Source organism: Borostomias antarcticus (assembly GCF_949987555.1).
Source record: "Borostomias antarcticus genome assembly, chromosome: 29".
NCBI classification, from domain to species: domain Eukaryota; kingdom Metazoa; phylum Chordata; class Actinopteri; order Stomiiformes; family Stomiidae; genus Borostomias; species Borostomias antarcticus.
This window is the reverse complement of record NC_140262.1, coordinates 5,463,212-5,479,298: the sequence shown is the minus strand read 5'-3', so window position 1 is coordinate 5,479,298 and position 16,087 is coordinate 5,463,212. Positions and strand designations below refer to the sequence as shown.

General features: G+C 53.3%; 2 protein-coding genes across 2 annotated transcripts in view; one reads left to right on the top strand and one right to left on the bottom strand.

Annotated features, from left to right (window-relative positions):
• Positions 1–2,272: 2,272 nt before the first annotated feature.
• Positions 2,273–3,538, bottom strand: drd6b (dopamine receptor D6b; the record flags this gene model as incomplete). Its single annotated transcript, XM_084459900.1, has 1 exon — positions 2,273–3,538. Exon 1 carries the CDS (start codon positions 3,362–3,364, stop codon positions 2,273–2,275), a length of 1,092 nt encoding a protein of 363 aa, XP_084316026.1. The 5' UTR covers positions 3,365–3,538.
• Positions 3,539–5,474: 1,936 nt separating this feature from the next.
• The window catches only part of tbc1d12b (TBC1 domain family, member 12b), a gene marked incomplete at its 5' end in the record, with an annotated part of 16,376 nt that continues 5,763 nt past the window's right edge, over positions 5,475–16,087 (top strand). The window contains 9 exons of the mRNA XM_084459899.1: positions 5,475–5,501; positions 5,654–5,762; positions 5,964–6,453; positions 7,390–7,498; positions 12,281–12,402; positions 13,424–13,506; positions 14,355–14,472; positions 14,635–14,741; positions 15,131–15,211. Of these exons, the coding sequence (XP_084316025.1) occupies positions 5,475–5,501; positions 5,654–5,762; positions 5,964–6,453; positions 7,390–7,498; positions 12,281–12,402; positions 13,424–13,506; positions 14,355–14,472; positions 14,635–14,741; positions 15,131–15,211 (1,246 nt within the window). The remainder of the gene's footprint in view (positions 5,502–5,653; positions 5,763–5,963; positions 6,454–7,389; positions 7,499–12,280; positions 12,403–13,423; positions 13,507–14,354; positions 14,473–14,634; positions 14,742–15,130; positions 15,212–16,087) is intronic.

Sequence of the window (16,087 nt, the reverse complement as noted above, 5' to 3'; positions counted from 1 at the left end):
AATGTTCAACGATTCATATCAGGGCTACTGTTTTACAACATGTGCATGTGTGGTTACTGTGTGCATGTGTGGTTACTGTGTGCATGTGTGGTTACTGTGTGCATGTGTGGTTACTGTGTGCATGTGTGGTTACTGTGTGGGATGCTATTATGTTTTGTCTTCCTGGTCTTTGACGGAGAATTACAATGACAAAGGTGCAACCTTGAGTTCACAACACATCCTACATGATGCATTATGCATCAGAGAGTTATTCTCGTAAAGTATTTCAAACCGAAAATAAAAATGAGAGCCAAGTTGCGCTTTGCCACCCACGCCATGGAAAAATGCCACCTTCTACCGTTTAAGAAATGTCTTTAGTCCCAAGACGATCACGAGCACTCTCTGACTCAGGAGGTGTCCGTATGGTTCATCCCACAGTGCACCTGGATTGACCGACGCAGAATAACCCCACTATCATTATCAACCCTGCAATTCACATCACTGCATTTGACCTTGGAGAGGTCACGGAAGTGCTTTCAGACGTTAGGCTACTTTACAGTCATTTAGCAGACGCTTTTATTCAAAGCAACTTAGTCTTAGTACATTCACTGTATGTAGTCAAGAGCACTAGTCGCCAGAACTCATAAGTGCATCTCGTTTGATAAGAGTCATCTAAGAGCTGAACCAACCCAGCAAACACGCAACGTCAGGGAGACGTTCAGATCATGTCTTAATAACGTCCGTCGGTCCTGAACCCCATTTGTACGTCTGCTGGACCCCTCAATATTCACACGTCTGGCTTGGACCCCTCTAAGACGTCTGTGGACGTGCAGAACGGGTTCAATATCTGAAAGTCTAAAAAAAACGTTCATTCTGGCTCCTAATTGGATGTCTTTGGACGTCCGAAAAAGACAAAAAAGACATCTAAAAGACGTCTTTTAGACGTGTCTTTGCTCAGTGGGAAGGCTAAAGTGAGAGTGCTGGAGGAGGGGAGGTCATTCCCCCTCTGTGGTGCCAGGACAGAAAAGAACCAGGAACAGGGCGATCGTCCGCTGGGGCATCGGGGCAACCCGTTGCCTTGAGGCAGCAGAGCAAAGTGGTCAGGGTTGGGCTATAGGGCGTGACCATGGCCTGGACATAGGAAGGAGCTGTAGACTAGCCCCAGAGTCTTAAACTGGACGAGCGCCGCTACAGGAAGCCTGGGGGACGGAGAACAGACGTTGGGTGGACGATTTGGGGTGGTTGAACACCAGGAGAGCTTCAGCTTTCTGGACGAGTTCCAGAGGTTTAATGGCGGATGCCTGCCTGGCTATCTCCACGCTTCGTCTGCGCTGTGCCAGCATGTCAACAGTAGCAACCACGGTCAGAGTCAGTGTGGATGCATTTGCAGTGGTGCACATCTGTGCCACTACCTACCTCCACCATGGGCCCAAATCATCCTTCTGGAGGATCAACATCACCACTTTGAAGTAGCCTACGATCCAGTAGGCTATTTAAACACCATTGGATGTAGGCCACATACATGTCCAATGCATTTATTTATTTATTGAGGCTATTTAATTATTTATTCATTTATTTATTTTTACACTATTTACATTTTGAGTCAAGTCAAGTCGACTTTATTTCTATAGCACATTTACAAACAGCTGTGGCTGAACCAAAGTGCTGTGGGTGATTGATCGTCCCAAGCATTTAAGTCCTCTTGAGAAAAACAAACAAACACACAAACATCGTGCTAGATTCAGGTGAAGTGTTGTGCTGGTAAATGTGCCGCTGCTTGTTTGCATTGAAAACCAGTGCTCATTAGTCCTCGAGCGCTGCTTTCCACAATCTCCAACAGAAGCGCGTAATTACCCACAGCGCGTAATTACGCACAGCGCAATTAATCAGATAGGCCAATTAACTGTAATTATACTACTTTATTTTAGACTCGTATAGCATATCAAAGACAACCACATACCGTGTGCAGGAGGAACACCCTGCTCTTTGTCCTTAATTGTCTCTGAGGAATGGGCTAATAATAGCACAAATCAATACTGACAAATTAGGCTATTTACTCCACTTTAATTCAATGTTTGCCCAGTTGACAGATCAAGGTAGAGATCTACTGAATGGATCAATGTTTCAACCTTGTGTTCGTGGGCCAGAAATATTGGCTACAAGTAAATTAACAAAATATGCTTAAATTCATTATACACAAACTGTGAATATGTATTAGACTATATATATATAGGCTATATATATCATGTAGGCCTATCATACTAGGCTATATAACATGTTCTAGGCCTATAGGCTAATTGCGCATATCCTCAATTTGACCTGGGATAGCATAGCAGTCGTGACCAGAAGTGAAGGGCATAATGTCTAAGGATATATCTGCTTCACACTCGAATTGCAGGATGGCTGGGAGGAGAAGGTTCCTCTGGGTCCGCGAGACGTCGGAGATCACCGAGACCTTGTCAAACGGCATGTCCAAGTCCTCCCCGTTCAGAGGAGCGATGCCCGGGACCCTCTGCGCGGCCGCGCTGGCGGCCGGGTCTTTCTGGAGCGTGGTGTCATGGTGGTACGACACTAGCTCGTTGCTGAAATCAACAGCCTGCACCGTAGACGTGGAACAGTATCTGTTGCAACCCAGAATGGTGGAAAACGCTTTCCTGAAATCAGCATTGAATGCGTAAATCACTGGGTTCAAAGAGGAGTTGGCCCACCCGAACCAGACGAAAATGTTAAAGGTGGTGTTGCTGACGCACAGGGGGTCTCCGAGTTTGTTGATGTCACAGAAAGGTACCATGCAGTTCAGGACGAAAAAGGGCAACCAGCAAAATACGAACACTCCCATGATGATAGACAAGGTTTTTAAAACTTTCGTTTCTTTTTTGAACGACGTTTTCAGAGAGTTCTCGTCGTTCGCCTGCGCGTGCTCCACGGCCCTCTCCAAAGAAGATATCCGTCTGATCTGGTTCTGCGCGATCCTGTAGATGCGCGTATACGTCCCAACCATGATCACCACCGGGATGTAAAAACTGATAAGTGAAGAGGAGATGGCATAAGTCCTGCTCAGGCTCGCGTTGCAGTCCTCTACGTGGTCAGTGACGTCCAGGGACGAGTTCTCCGTCTCTGCCTTGTGCCAATTCAACTTAACGGGGATGAATGAGATCAGGATGGACAGGGTCCAAGCCACGCCAATCATCACAAAAGCGAACCTCTGGGTCATCTTACGCTCGTATCTAAAGGGGCTGGAGATGGCCCAGTATCTGTCCATGCTGATGATACACAGGTTCAGGATGGAGGCGGTGGAGCACATGATATCGAAAGCTATCCAGGTGTCACAGAAACCGCCAAAGAGCCAGCAGCCGGCCACCTCGGAAACCGCCTTCCACGGCATCACCAGCACGGCCACGAACAGGTCCGACACCGCCAGGGAGATGACGAAGAAGTTGGTCACTTTGGACCTCAGGTGTCGAAATTTGACCACCGCAGCGCACACGAGGGTGTTCCCCAGCAGCGTGGAGACAATCAAGACGAACAGGACGCATCCGGTGAGCGCGCGGACGCCGGTCCCACCGCCGGTGCTTTGGGCTTCATCACCCGAGGGACGAGTTCGGCTCTCATTGTAGAACTGCTCCATTGACAGCGTACACATCTCTTATATGCGCCGTGCATAACAAAGCGTGCGAGATTTCCACTTTCCGCAAGTGACACTCGGCGTGCTCTCTCTCTCCAGATCGCTCCCTAGTCCCTCTCTCTCCAGAACCCTCCCTAGTCCCTCTCTCTCCAGAACGCTCCCTAGTCCCTCTCTCTCCAGAACGTTCCCTAGTCCCTCTCTCTCCAGGACGCACCCTAGTCCCTCTCTCTCCAGAACGCTCCCTAGTCCCTCTCTCTCCAGAACGCTCCCTAGTCCCTCTCTCTCCAGAACGCTCCCTAGTCCCCCACTCACTCCCGATGAAATCCTGTGCTTGCGTAAGCATGCGTCGCATGCAGTCTCTCCAGATGTTCCGTGCACGTTGAATCGATCCTACTGAGATAAACGTTCATTTGGGATCCAGTTGTGTCTAGTTTCGGGATGGATTCTCCTCCTGCTGCGTGCTCCTCGCTCTCTGGGGGGATAGTGAACGAGAGCTGAACTGTCTCTCTCATTTCGCAATGGTTGGAGAGCGACCCTTAGTGCCGGCTGTTGCGAGCCAACAGATTCAATGAAAAACAGCCTTTCTCCATATTTGTCACATTTGGTACATGGGAACTCGGCACGAAGACGCAGCAAAGTGCAAAGTGCAAAGTCTTTCATTATTATCCACTTTTTTTCCATATGTGCTTTGCGCACGTGTGTGTGTGTGTGTGTGTGTGTGTGTGTGTGTGTGTGTGTGTGTGAATATATCTCTCCATTATGCATGCCAGACGGGCCCCCTCGAGACCTAGGGCCCTCCTCATTTGAAATACCTAAACTAGAACAAAATCCACCCTTTATATTGTCAAGTAAGCTAACAAAAGGCGTAAGTCAAATATAGGAATATGTATCCTATAATACCCCTGCAGGCCGATGCTAATTAGCGCAGTCAATGGGCTTAAGTGGCTGCATTCCTTTGCGCTGTCCATGGTCCTGAATTTGAACACATCACTGGCGACCTTAGGAACCCAAGAAAGCGCAAAGTCTTGGGGTTGGATAAACTCCCCCTTTCAATCACTGTCTCTCTGCACACTCGATGACCAGCACTACTAAACTAAGCTTACTGCTAATAAATAGGTACGCACACACTAGGCTAGGCATACTCATGCTAGACGGACATGCTATAGCTCTCCATGGACAGCAGATGTCACCTTTTTCCAGATTTCAAGCTCCTTTGCGCGGCTTGGCTATTTGGCCCTCTTCCTTCTGGCTACGTCATTGGAATCTCAAAATGGCCTCTGCTCACTGTCCAAGTGAGGGGCGTCTGCCGGTTTCATGGAAGATATGACCTAGTCAGCTACCCTCTATGAACTGTCGCTCTATCTCGTCAAACAGAGCGCATTTGTGAGTGCGTCGTGGAGATATCCTAATTATGGTGACCTTAACACGGAGATCCGCGCGTCAGGGACTGACCCACTCACCACGGCCGTTTTGTTGTGGGGTGATGCGGGGAATGTGAATGACATGGAAACGGCAGGGGATGGATCTACTCAACCGGTTTTGTCTGTCACCATAAAAGACGACGCGACTAGCACGTCATTCAACCGACTGTCCTCCGACACGACGGACACCGCGTCTGGTCAGTCTGATGTCAACGGGGATAAACCCGGTAGGCTCGAGCGCGGGGGGTCGGGAGGGCCGGTGGAAGCAGAAGGGGATACCGGCCGTTGCTCGGTGGATTGTGACGGGAGTGCGACAATGTTAGATTTGGTGACCGAGCACCCACCCGGTTGCACCGTGAACGACCGTGTCATTCCTGAGCCATGTAACATACGCGGATCAACTTCAAACGGGTTTACCGGGTCAAACCAGGCGGAGAGAGGGGGTACAGATGGAAGTGAGTGCCGCCGTGCTCCCGGTACCGGGGAGATGAATGAGCCACGGAAAACCTTTCACGCGCTCTCCCTGTCTGAGCAAATCAAGAATATTTCTACAGACGAACCGTGCGCCCTTAATTCTGGGACGATGTCTCATACCGTGGATTCATTCGCACTCTCGCATAACGGACAGCATGAGAATAGCTGCTTCACCCGAGCTGTCCGGTCACCGAGCGGTTACGACGGTCTCGTGAACGGGGACGCGGATACGGAGGCACGGAGCCCCCCACGCGCTGATTCCGGTAGAACGACGCAGAGCGCGCGATACACGGCCGCTGACACGGAGGCGAAAATGTCAAACGGTGGATTATTGCCAGGGCACTGCGGCAGGGGGACAACGCGCTGTCACTCAGATTCCCCATCTCGGACGGGGGGAGTGAGCACCTGCCCGAAACCCTCATCCTCTCCCTCATCCTCGCCCTCGTCCTCCTCCTCCTCGACAGCCACGGGCGGTCTCTGTCAGGACTCGGGTCGCGCCCCCGGGGAACGTGGTAGAACAGGGGGCCGTTCTGGAACACAAGAGAACGTGGTGGGGGACCCGTCTCCCGGGTCTGGCCTCTCATCTCGGGGTTCTCCGCTCGGCCCCGGGCAAGCCACACCCCCCGGCGCCGGCCCCGACCCGGCCGCGAGGCAGACCGGGGACGGACAGGCCTCAGACCAGGGTCTCTCTCGCCAGCCTCCCCCTGGGCCTCTACCTCCGCCGGGCAGCGCCAGCTCCGACCGCGGGCCCCTCGGTCCCGGGGGCCGGGCGGGGGGCGGGGAGGCCCCGAGTGGGACGGGCTTCACGGACGTCAGCCTGGACTCCAGGAACACGTACGAGTCCAGCCGGCGCCAGAGCGCCCCGGGACACCTCCCCCCAGGCCTCGGCGCCGTCGACCCGTCAGAACCGCCACCACAGTCTACACGACCCGGCATTGCGGAGTACCTGGGCAGGTAAAGCTCTGAACCTCGTTATCCTAACGACAGGTAAACCAATTGCGTGGTTCTCAACCTCCAGGTTAATAGTTAACAGGGAACCGAGTCGGTTCTGTCAGGAACCCTTTGTTTAGACAGGTGAACCGGGCCGACATGCCGTCATGTGGTTCCTTGTAGGTTTTCAAGGGAGGCTACTTTGCATGGAGGACAATGGAGGTTGAGGTCGAGGGTTATTTAAAGGTCTGTGTCATGGTGTCATGGTCTCTTTGGTGGTGCAGGTAACCACACACCACGACTCAGCACAGAACTGGGGCTCCTACTCATACAACATTTAGAGCAGGGCGATGGTGTACCATACACACACACACACACACACACACACACACACGCTCGTACACACACACACACACACACACACACACATACACTCTTATTCTCTTTCCCTCTCTCCCCCTCTCTCTCTCCCTCTCTCTCTCCCTCTCTCTCCCTCTCTCTCTCTCGCTCTCTCTCCCTCTCTCTCCCTCTCTCTCTCCCTCTCTCTCCCTCTCTCTCCCTCTCCCTCTCCCTCTCCCTCTCCCTCTCCCTCTCCCTCTCCCTCTCCCTCTCCCTCTCCCTCTCCCTCTCCCTCTCTCTCTCTCTCTCCCTCTCTCTTATTCCAAGTTGATAGTTCAATATAGTTCTTCCTGTATGGGGTCAGATGAAATTGTCACCCCATTTGTGACGATTACGCCTGTCACTGTAATCTAAAGTGACCTATTGAATAACATGAATGTCTATAACAGACAACTCCAAACAGGGAAGTTGATAGCAGCGAGATGTGTCACAGATACCTTTGGTTTGTCAGTAAATCGACTCATCGAAAACGGCTCGGCTGAAAGCGACAACAGCAGAAAAATCGGGCTTAGTCATCATAATGATTGCTTACTCTGCGCTTTGTTCTGTTTTGTGTGACAGGAGTTTGTTCTCCAAGAGGCAGAGGGAGCACAGCGCCCCCGGCTGGAAGCTGTTTGGGAAGGTTCCCCTGCGGGAGAGCCCCTCCAAAGACTCACGGACCATTCAGCAGGTAGTCCTGTCCGTCTGTCCCCCTCCCCCATCACCCCTGAGGGTTCGAACCCTGTCCCCCCTCCCCCATCACACCTGAGGGGTTTGAACCCTGTCCCCCTCCCCCATCACCTCTGAGGGTTTGAACCCTGTCCCTCTCCCCCTCCTCCATCACCCCTAAGGGTTTGAACCCTGTCCCTCTCCCCCCTCCCCCATCACCCCTGAGGGTTTGAACCCTGTCCCTCTCCCCCTCCCCCATCACCCCTGAGGGTTTGAACCCTGTCCCTCTCCCCCATCACCCCTGAGGGTTTGAACCCTGTCCCTCTCCCCCCTCCCCCATCACCCCTGAGGGTTTGAACCCTGTCCCTCTCCCCCATCACCCCTGAGGGTTTGAACCCTGTCCCTCTCCCCTCACCCATCACCCCTGAGGGTTTGAACCCTGTCCCTCTCCCCCATCACCCCTGAGGGTTTGAACCCTGTCCCTCTCCCCTCACCCATCACCCCTGAGGGTTTGAACCCTGTCCCTCTCCCCCATCACCCCTGAGGGTTTGAACCCTGTCCCTCTCCCCCATCACCCCTGAGGGTTTGAACCCTGTCCCCCTCCCCCATCACCCCTGAGGGTTTGAACCCTGTCCCTCTCGTCCATCACACCTGAGGGTTTGAACCCTGTCCCTCTCCCCCATCACCCCTGAGGGTTTGAACCCTGTCCCACTCCCCCTCCCCCATCACCCCTGAGGGTTCGAACCCTGTCCCTCACCCCCATGACCCCTGAGGGTTTGAACCCTGTCCCTCTCCCTCTCCCCCTCCCCCATCACCCCTGAGGGTTTGAACCCTGTCCCTCTCCCCCTCCCCCATCACCCCTGAGGGTTTGAACCCTGTCCCACTCCCCCTCCCCCATCACCCCTGAGGGGTTTAACCCTGTCCCTCTCCCCCATCACACCTGAGCGGTTTAACCCTCGGACATTGCTTTGTTGAGGGTCTAGTCTACCACACGCCCGAATAAAACCTTTACTGAAGTGCTGGAGGCGGTTAGATGAGCCGACGACAACTGCACGCTAATTCCTTGCACACACGCAAGTGTGCGAGCGCACATTCTCACTCTGGTGAATGGTATGTTGGTGCAATGGACCGTGTGATGAGTCAGATGATATCGGAGAAGCCAGCAGTGGGCTAGCGGTTGATTGCATGTCTGTGGCTTAATAACTAACTTCCTTGTTAACAGACTGACTTATTAACAGACTGACTGTGTGGGTGTGTGTGTGTGAGAGAGAGAGAGAGAGAGAGAGAGAGGGAGAGGGAGAGAGGGAGAGAGAGAGAGGCAGAGAGAGAGAGAGAGAGAGAGAGGCAGAGAGAGGCAGAGAGAGAGAGAGATATCTACGTGTCAGTGTTGAATGGTTGGGGATATGTCCCAACCCAAGCTTAAATGTATGTCCTTACATTCATACATACACAACTTACACACATCTATACAATCTGCTCGGAGCTCCTTTGCAGTGCATAACAGAAGCAAGACGAGCCCTAGGAATGAGGGCAGAAAGCCCAGTGTGTGTGTGTGTGTGTGTGCGCGCGTGTGTGCGCGCGTGTGTGCGTGCTAGTAATGATTCTCTATAGTCGGCTAAGCTGACGAGTCATGTGCGGATACTATATCAACCCATGATGGTGGTGAATTCCAGGAGCTTAATATCCAACAGGCCAGATCACTGCTTCACCGCGTGCTAGTCTGCCATTAATCCCCAATCATCCAGGCAGGACGTACTGTAGCGTTAGCGTTAGCATTAGCTTCAGCCCTTCCTGGATTCTCTCTATTATTGACAGGTAAGACTACAATCTATCAGCTGCCAGTTACTGTAATGAATCTGTTAGCCGCCAAGAAATTCACCCTCACACACACACACACACACACACACACACACACGCCATATGCTACACTGACAAGAATAGTAGTGAAACAGGATTTCAATACATTCACTACATTTCCTGTCCAACCAGGTACAGGTGAAGCTCTGCGGTGGCTCACTGATAACATCTATCTCTCACTGATACCTCCAACGTCAGGTTACCTTCCTGGTGACCCTCCTCTGTCACACACAGGACCCAATCACACCGTTCCTCGACAGAGGGAGGGGCGTGGTGACTGGAGAAAGAGCGATACGGTGGAATTCGAGACACAGTGTCTGTGTGTGTGTGTGTGAGAGAGAGAGACACACACACAGGCAGGACAGCAGTAGATTCGTATCGAGTACAGTAGTGCAGAGTAGTAGGTCATTCTGGCAGGAAACGATCTGGCAGGAAGTAAGCTAGGGCAGAGCAAGGAAGTAGCCGTTGAGGACAGCGTTGGGCTGATCTAGGTGGCTGCATGCCCGCGTTGGCCGGCCGGCTGGCTCTGACGGGCTGACTGGAAAACTGGCTGGCTGGCTGGAAAGTTAGTTGGCTGACTGACTGACTGGAAAGTTAGTTGGCTGACTGACTGACTGACTGACTGGAAAGTTAGTTGGCTGACTGACTGACTGACTGGAAAGTTAGTTGGCTGACTGGCTGACTGGAAAGTTAGTTGGCTGACTGGCTGACTGGAAAGTTAGTTGGCTGACAGGCTGGCTGGAAAGTTAGTTGGCTGACAGGCTGGCTGGAAAGTTAGTTGGCTGACTGACTGACTGACTGGAAAGTTAGTCGGCTGACTGACTGACTGGAAAGTTAGTTGGCTGACTGACTGACTGACTGGAAAGTTAGTTGGCTGACTGGCTGACTGGCTGGAAAGTTAGTTGGCTGACTGACTGACTGACTGACTGGAAAGTTAGTTGGCTGACTGGTTGACTGGCTGGAAAGTTAGTTGGCTGACTGACTGGCTGAATTGTGCAGCGGCTGTGCTTGAATCAGCCCTTTCCCAGCCATGGTGGTGAGGTTTGGTTTGGCTACTGACCTCAGGTCAGCCCCGTCCTCTCTCCCTCTATCTGTCCTTCCTGTCTTCTGTCCTCTCTCTCTCTCACTCTACACCTCGTCTCCTCTCCTCCTCCCATCTCTCCTTCCCTCTCCTCTCCTCCTCTCCACCCCCCCCCCTCTCTCCTCCTCTTCTTCTCCTCCTCCTCCTCTCCCCTCTCTCCTGCCCTCTCTCCTCCTCCCATCTCTCCTCCCATCTCTCCTCCTCACCCCCCCCTCTCTCTCCTCCTCTCCTCCTCCTCCTCCTCCTCCTCTCCCCTCTCTTCTCCTTCCCTCTCACAGGTGTGGATCAGACAATGATGTGTGTGCGTGTGTGTGTGTGTGTGTGTGTGTGTGTGTGTGTGCTTACAATGGAGGTTCTTAAGGCACTCGCTGCCCATCTCTCCTCATCTCTGAATGAAAGCAGCCAAGGAGCAGGATATTCCAGGAGATCTAAGGAGAGGGCTGTTGTGGTCTTTAACTGCTGTGACCTCTTTGACCTTCTTCCCCCAGGAGAGTGTCCCTGGCAGTCTCACGTCTGTGTCCACTCCAGACCTGTTAAACCCTGGGGTACGGTCTCTCTCTCTCTCTCTCTCTCTCTCTCTCTCTATCTCTCTCTCTCTCTCTCTCTTCTCTGCATGCCGGCCTGTCGAGCCTCCATCGTCACCGTTCATCGTGTCCCCCCCCTCTCCACGGTGGCCTCGTCCGAGGATTGTCACGCTAGCCGTTTTGTCGCTAACATTTGCATTTATTTTTCCCTCATTTTTTCCCTCATTTTTTCCCTCATTTTTTCCCTCATTTTTTCCCCTCATTTTTTCCTCGTGCATTTGTCCATTTCTCTGGCTGTTTCTTCAGCGTTCATAGTTTCATCCGGCGTCCGTAAAAAACTCCCTACATTCCAGTGTTCTCACACGAGCCCTGGTCCTCCCTCCTTCCCTCCCCCCCTCCCCCTCTCCGCTAATAGCCCCCCTATTGTATCTGCACCCATAAACGCCCTCAGGAGACGCGCCACCAGGACAATGTGGCTATTTAGCGCCCCCCCCCCCCCCCCTCCCCCGGAGCTCCTCTGCCCAGTCAGGGGTCAACCTTGTGCCTCGCCGCGGGCCGCGGAGATTTATGGGGATCGAGGCTGCCGCATGGCGCCGGCGACACAGAGGACCGTTGACTGACTGTCAGGGGGTGGGAGGGGGGGGGGGAAGGGGGAGGCGGCTCGGGGACCAGACACGGAACCGTCCGTGATCTAACAAGACAGTGATAGCGCCGGTGTTAACATGCACCGTACACTATCTCTGTCTCTGTCTCTGTCTCTTGTGTCTGTCTCTGTCTCTGTCTCTGTCTCTGTCTCTGTCTCTGTCTCTGTCTCTGTCTCTGTGTCTGTGTCTGTGTCTGTCTCTGTGTCTGTCTCTGTCTCTGTCTCTCTCTCAGTCACAGCTGTCGTGCACAGCGCCCCATACGAGGATGATCTCATCCCGCGTCACCACGTCCCCACACCCCGTGAGAATATTGACTTCTAACCTCTCTTCATCCACAGTCATTCCTCCGTCGCTCCACCCCTCTCTAACCCAGGCTGCAAGCCTCACTTCCTGTCTGTCTGACCCCTGGCTGTCTGCCTGACCCCCGACCTCCTAGCTGTCTGCCTGACCCCCGACCTCCTAGCTGTCTGCCTGCAACCCTGTCTGTCTGCCTGCCTCCCTGTCTATCTGCCTGACCCCCTGTCTGTCCGCTTGTGTCCGGGGTCTTGTGACCTCTCCGTGACCCTGTCAGCTGACTGACCCGCACCGCGCCCGGAGGCTAACTTTACCAGATGTCGGCTGTGCCGTAGGGGCTGTGCTAACTCTGCGTTTTGGCTGCATCTTCCGGGCGAGGCTCAGTCTCTTCCATGTTCCCCCAGGAGTACGAGGCCAAGCTCGCGAAGCCGGGAAACTCGCCTACCCAGAATGCACAGGGGCGCAGGAGGAACCTGGAGTTTGAGCCTCTGTCCACCACGGCTCTCATACTGGAGGACAGGCCTGCGTGAGTCTGATGGTCTCTCTCTCTCTCTCTCTCTCTCTCTGCCTCTCTCTCTCTCTCTCTCTCTCTCTCTCTCTGCCTCTCTCTCTCTCTCTCTGCCTCTCTCTCTCTCTCCCTCTCTCTCTCTCTCTCCCTCTCTCTCTCTGCCTCTCTCTCTCTCTCTCTCTGTCTCTCTCTCTCTCTCTCTCTCTCTCTCTCTGCCTCTCTCTCTTTCTCTCTCTCTCTGCCTCTCTCTCTCTCTCTCTCTGTCTCTCTCTCTCTCTCTCTCCCTCTCTCTCTCTCTCTCTCTCTGTCCTTCACTTTCGGTGTGTTCATCTCTGTCCGTCTCTTTCTCTCGTTTCCTCTTTCTCTCTCTTTTGCGCCATCAGCTGCTTTCACTCTCTTTCTCTTTCTCTTCCTCTTTTCCGTCCTGCTCCGTGTCGGCTGATGGACAGTAGTTCTTTAACCCAGGCCACGCCTGGTTGACCTCACAACACCTAATAAGATCAGGATGCAGGGGGCGGTGGTCTGTGTGTGTGTGTGTGTGTGTGTGTGTGTGTGTGTGTGTGTGTGCGTGCGTGTGCGTGTGTGTGTGCGTGTGTTAGAGAGAGAGAGAATTTGCATGTGTGTATGTGTGAGGGAGTGTGTGTGTGTGTGTGTGTGTGTGTGTGTGTGTGTGTGTGTGTGTATTGAGTGGTGTTGTGTTTCCCTGTGTGGGTTTCCTTGGTCACCTTGGCTGCTCTCTTATTCCAGACCTTAAGGCCTCATTAAGAATAGATCAGTGCCTTGCCTCAACTACACACACACACACACACACACACACACACACACACACACTGCAAGTCTCTCTCCTTTCAAGTCAATTAATCATCACTTCTCTATCCTCCCAAGAGCCGTTTACATTGCATTGCCACAAAGGCAGGATGACAAAACATGTCTTCAGGGATTTAAAACATGCCTTCACATCGCCATTTTGTGTCCGGTTACCCGTGAATGTGCACTGACTGAGGTGAAACCCTAGCTGACGTGTGGTCTCTCCCTGTAGAAACCTACCAGCCAAGTCGGTGGAGGAGGCCCAGAGACACCGACAGGAGTATGAGGAGATGGTGGCCGAGGCCAGGAAGAGAGGTAGCAGACCTCCGCCCCTCTCTCACCTCCCCTCCTGTCTCTCTATACTCTTCCCTCCCCTAAGTGACCCGTTGGCTTCCCTCAACCGCTGCCCGTCCGTTTCCTAACCTCCATTCCTCTCTCTCTTCTACTCACTCACATACTGTAGCTTCGTCTGACTGGCTGGCTGGCTGGCTAGCTAACTGACTGGCTGGCTAGCTAACTGACTGGCTGGCTAGCTAACTGACTGGCTGGCTGACTAACTAACTGGCTAGCTAACTGACTGACTGGCTGGCTAACTGACTGGCTGACTAACTAACTGACTGGCTGGCTAACTAACTGACTGGCTAACTAACTGACTGGCTAACTAACTGACTGGCTAACTAACTGACTGACTGGCTGACTAACTAACTGGCTGGCTGGCTAACTAACTAACTGGCTAACTGACTGGCTGGCTAGCTAACTGACTAACTGGCTGGCTAACTGACTAACTGGCTGGCTAACTGACTGACTGGCTGACTAACTAACTGGCTGGCTAACTGACTGGCTGGCTAGCTAACTAACTAACTAACTGACTGGCTGACTAACTAACTGGCTGGCTAACTGACTGGCTGGCTAGCTAACTGACTGGCTGGCTAACTAACTGACTGGCTAACTGACTGACTGGCTAACTAACTGACTGACTGGCTGACTAACTAACTGGCTGGCTAACTGACTGGCTGGCTAGCTAACTAACTAACTAACTGACTGGCTAACTAACTAACTAACTGACTGGCTAACTAACTGACTGGCTGGCTAACTTACTGACTGGCTAACTGACTGACTGGTTGACTGCCGACTGACTGACTAGTTCCTCTTTCTCCTCCCAGAGCTGCGGGAGGCCCAGAGGAAGCAGAGACAGATGAAGGAGAGGATCCGTCAGGAAGAGAGCATCGCCAGCGCCATGTTGGTCTGGAACAACGACATCCTGCCGCACTGGGACAGCGCGTGAGTCACTTCCTGCTTCCGGCTTCCTGCTCCTCCTCCGTCTGCTAGCCGTAGCGGGGGACAAACAATTCAGACGCACGCCGTCCCAGATGGAGACGCGACGTGCTAGACACGTGCGCCATTGTGTGTCACTAAAATACCCTCCCCCCCCCCGGTCTGTAGGAGGAACACTCGCCGAGCCAGGGACCTGTGGTGGCAGGGCCTCCCCCCCAACGTCAGAGGCCGGGTCTGGAGTCTGGCCATCGCCAACGAGCTCAACATCACCCCAGGTAACCGGCGGTCAAATGAGGACATCCGTCGTCGGCGATGATCAGGAAATGTCCTTAATGGAGGGGGGGGGGGGGGGCGAGTGCGGCGTTGTGGTGGAGTGTGGCGTTGTGGTCGAGTGTTGTTGTGGTTGAGTGTGGCGTTGTGGTCGAGTGTTGTTGTGGTTGAGTGTGGCGTTGTGGTTGAGTGTTGTTGTGGTCGAGTGTGTTGTTGTGGTCGAGTGTGGCGTTGTGGCTGTACATGTATGTAGAAAGAGACTTCAGGAGTCAGGAGCTCTCAAGAGATCCTCTTTCACGTTTCCACACCCCTCCCTCTCTCCATCCCTCCCTCCATCCCTCCCTCCATCCCTCCATCCAACCCTCCATCCATCCCTCCATCCTCTCTTCTTCAGAGCTGTACGAGATCTTCCTCTCCAGAGCCAGAGAGAAGTGGAGGATCTTCAGCGAGACCGGCTCAGAGAGCGAGGCTGATGGTAGGTACAAAGTTGTTTGTGTGTGTGTGTGTGTGTGAGTGCGCGTGTGTGAGTGCCCGTGTGTGTGTGTGTGTGTGTGAGTGCGCGTGTGTGTGTGTGGTCTCTGTAGACATATCTGTGTAACATTTCCGCCTTCTCTCCCTTTCTCTCACACACCCCCGCGCTCACACACACACACACAGGCTTTGTAGAGTATAGAGCTCTTTAGACAGACTCCATTTCCCAGAACCCCTGTGAGTTATTTCCTCCCTCCCCCCGCGCCCTTCATCTGAACGCCAGACTCTCTCCCCGCGCTGCCTCGTTGCTGGAGAGAGAAAAAGACAAAATTTTGTCTCAACTTTTGTCAAAAGTTGTTCTTTTTGTCCCTCCCAGAGAGCGCGGAAGCGTCTCTCTTCAACCGTCACGTCAAGAGCAATATGGCGCTAGCCCAACGCTGGCCGTCTTTCAGATTTACAGCTCATGAAAAGCAGTGATCTTCGGTGTTGCCTGAGGCGCATGTAGAAACTGGTCTGTCTGGCTGCTCTGAGATCAGCGTTTATGACGGGACGACGACAGTCAGGGGGGCTGGCTGCACCGCGAGCTGGTCTGGGACCAGCCGAAGGGCTGAGAGCCAATAGTGACACGTCTGCTCCTTTAACATCTGTGGCTCATCAGACACAGTCTGCTCTTGCCAGTGAGAGCCTGAGGTGATGATGTGTGTGTGTGTGTGTGAGTGTGTGTCTGTGTGTGTGTGTGTGTGTGTGTGTGTGTGTGTGTGTGTGTGTGTGTGTGAGTGTGTGTGTGCATGCGTGCGAGAGAATATGGCGCTGAACACAGATCTAAGGGATGTCTACTTGGCAGTGTCACAGTGTCACAGATCCCTCGGCACACAGAGTC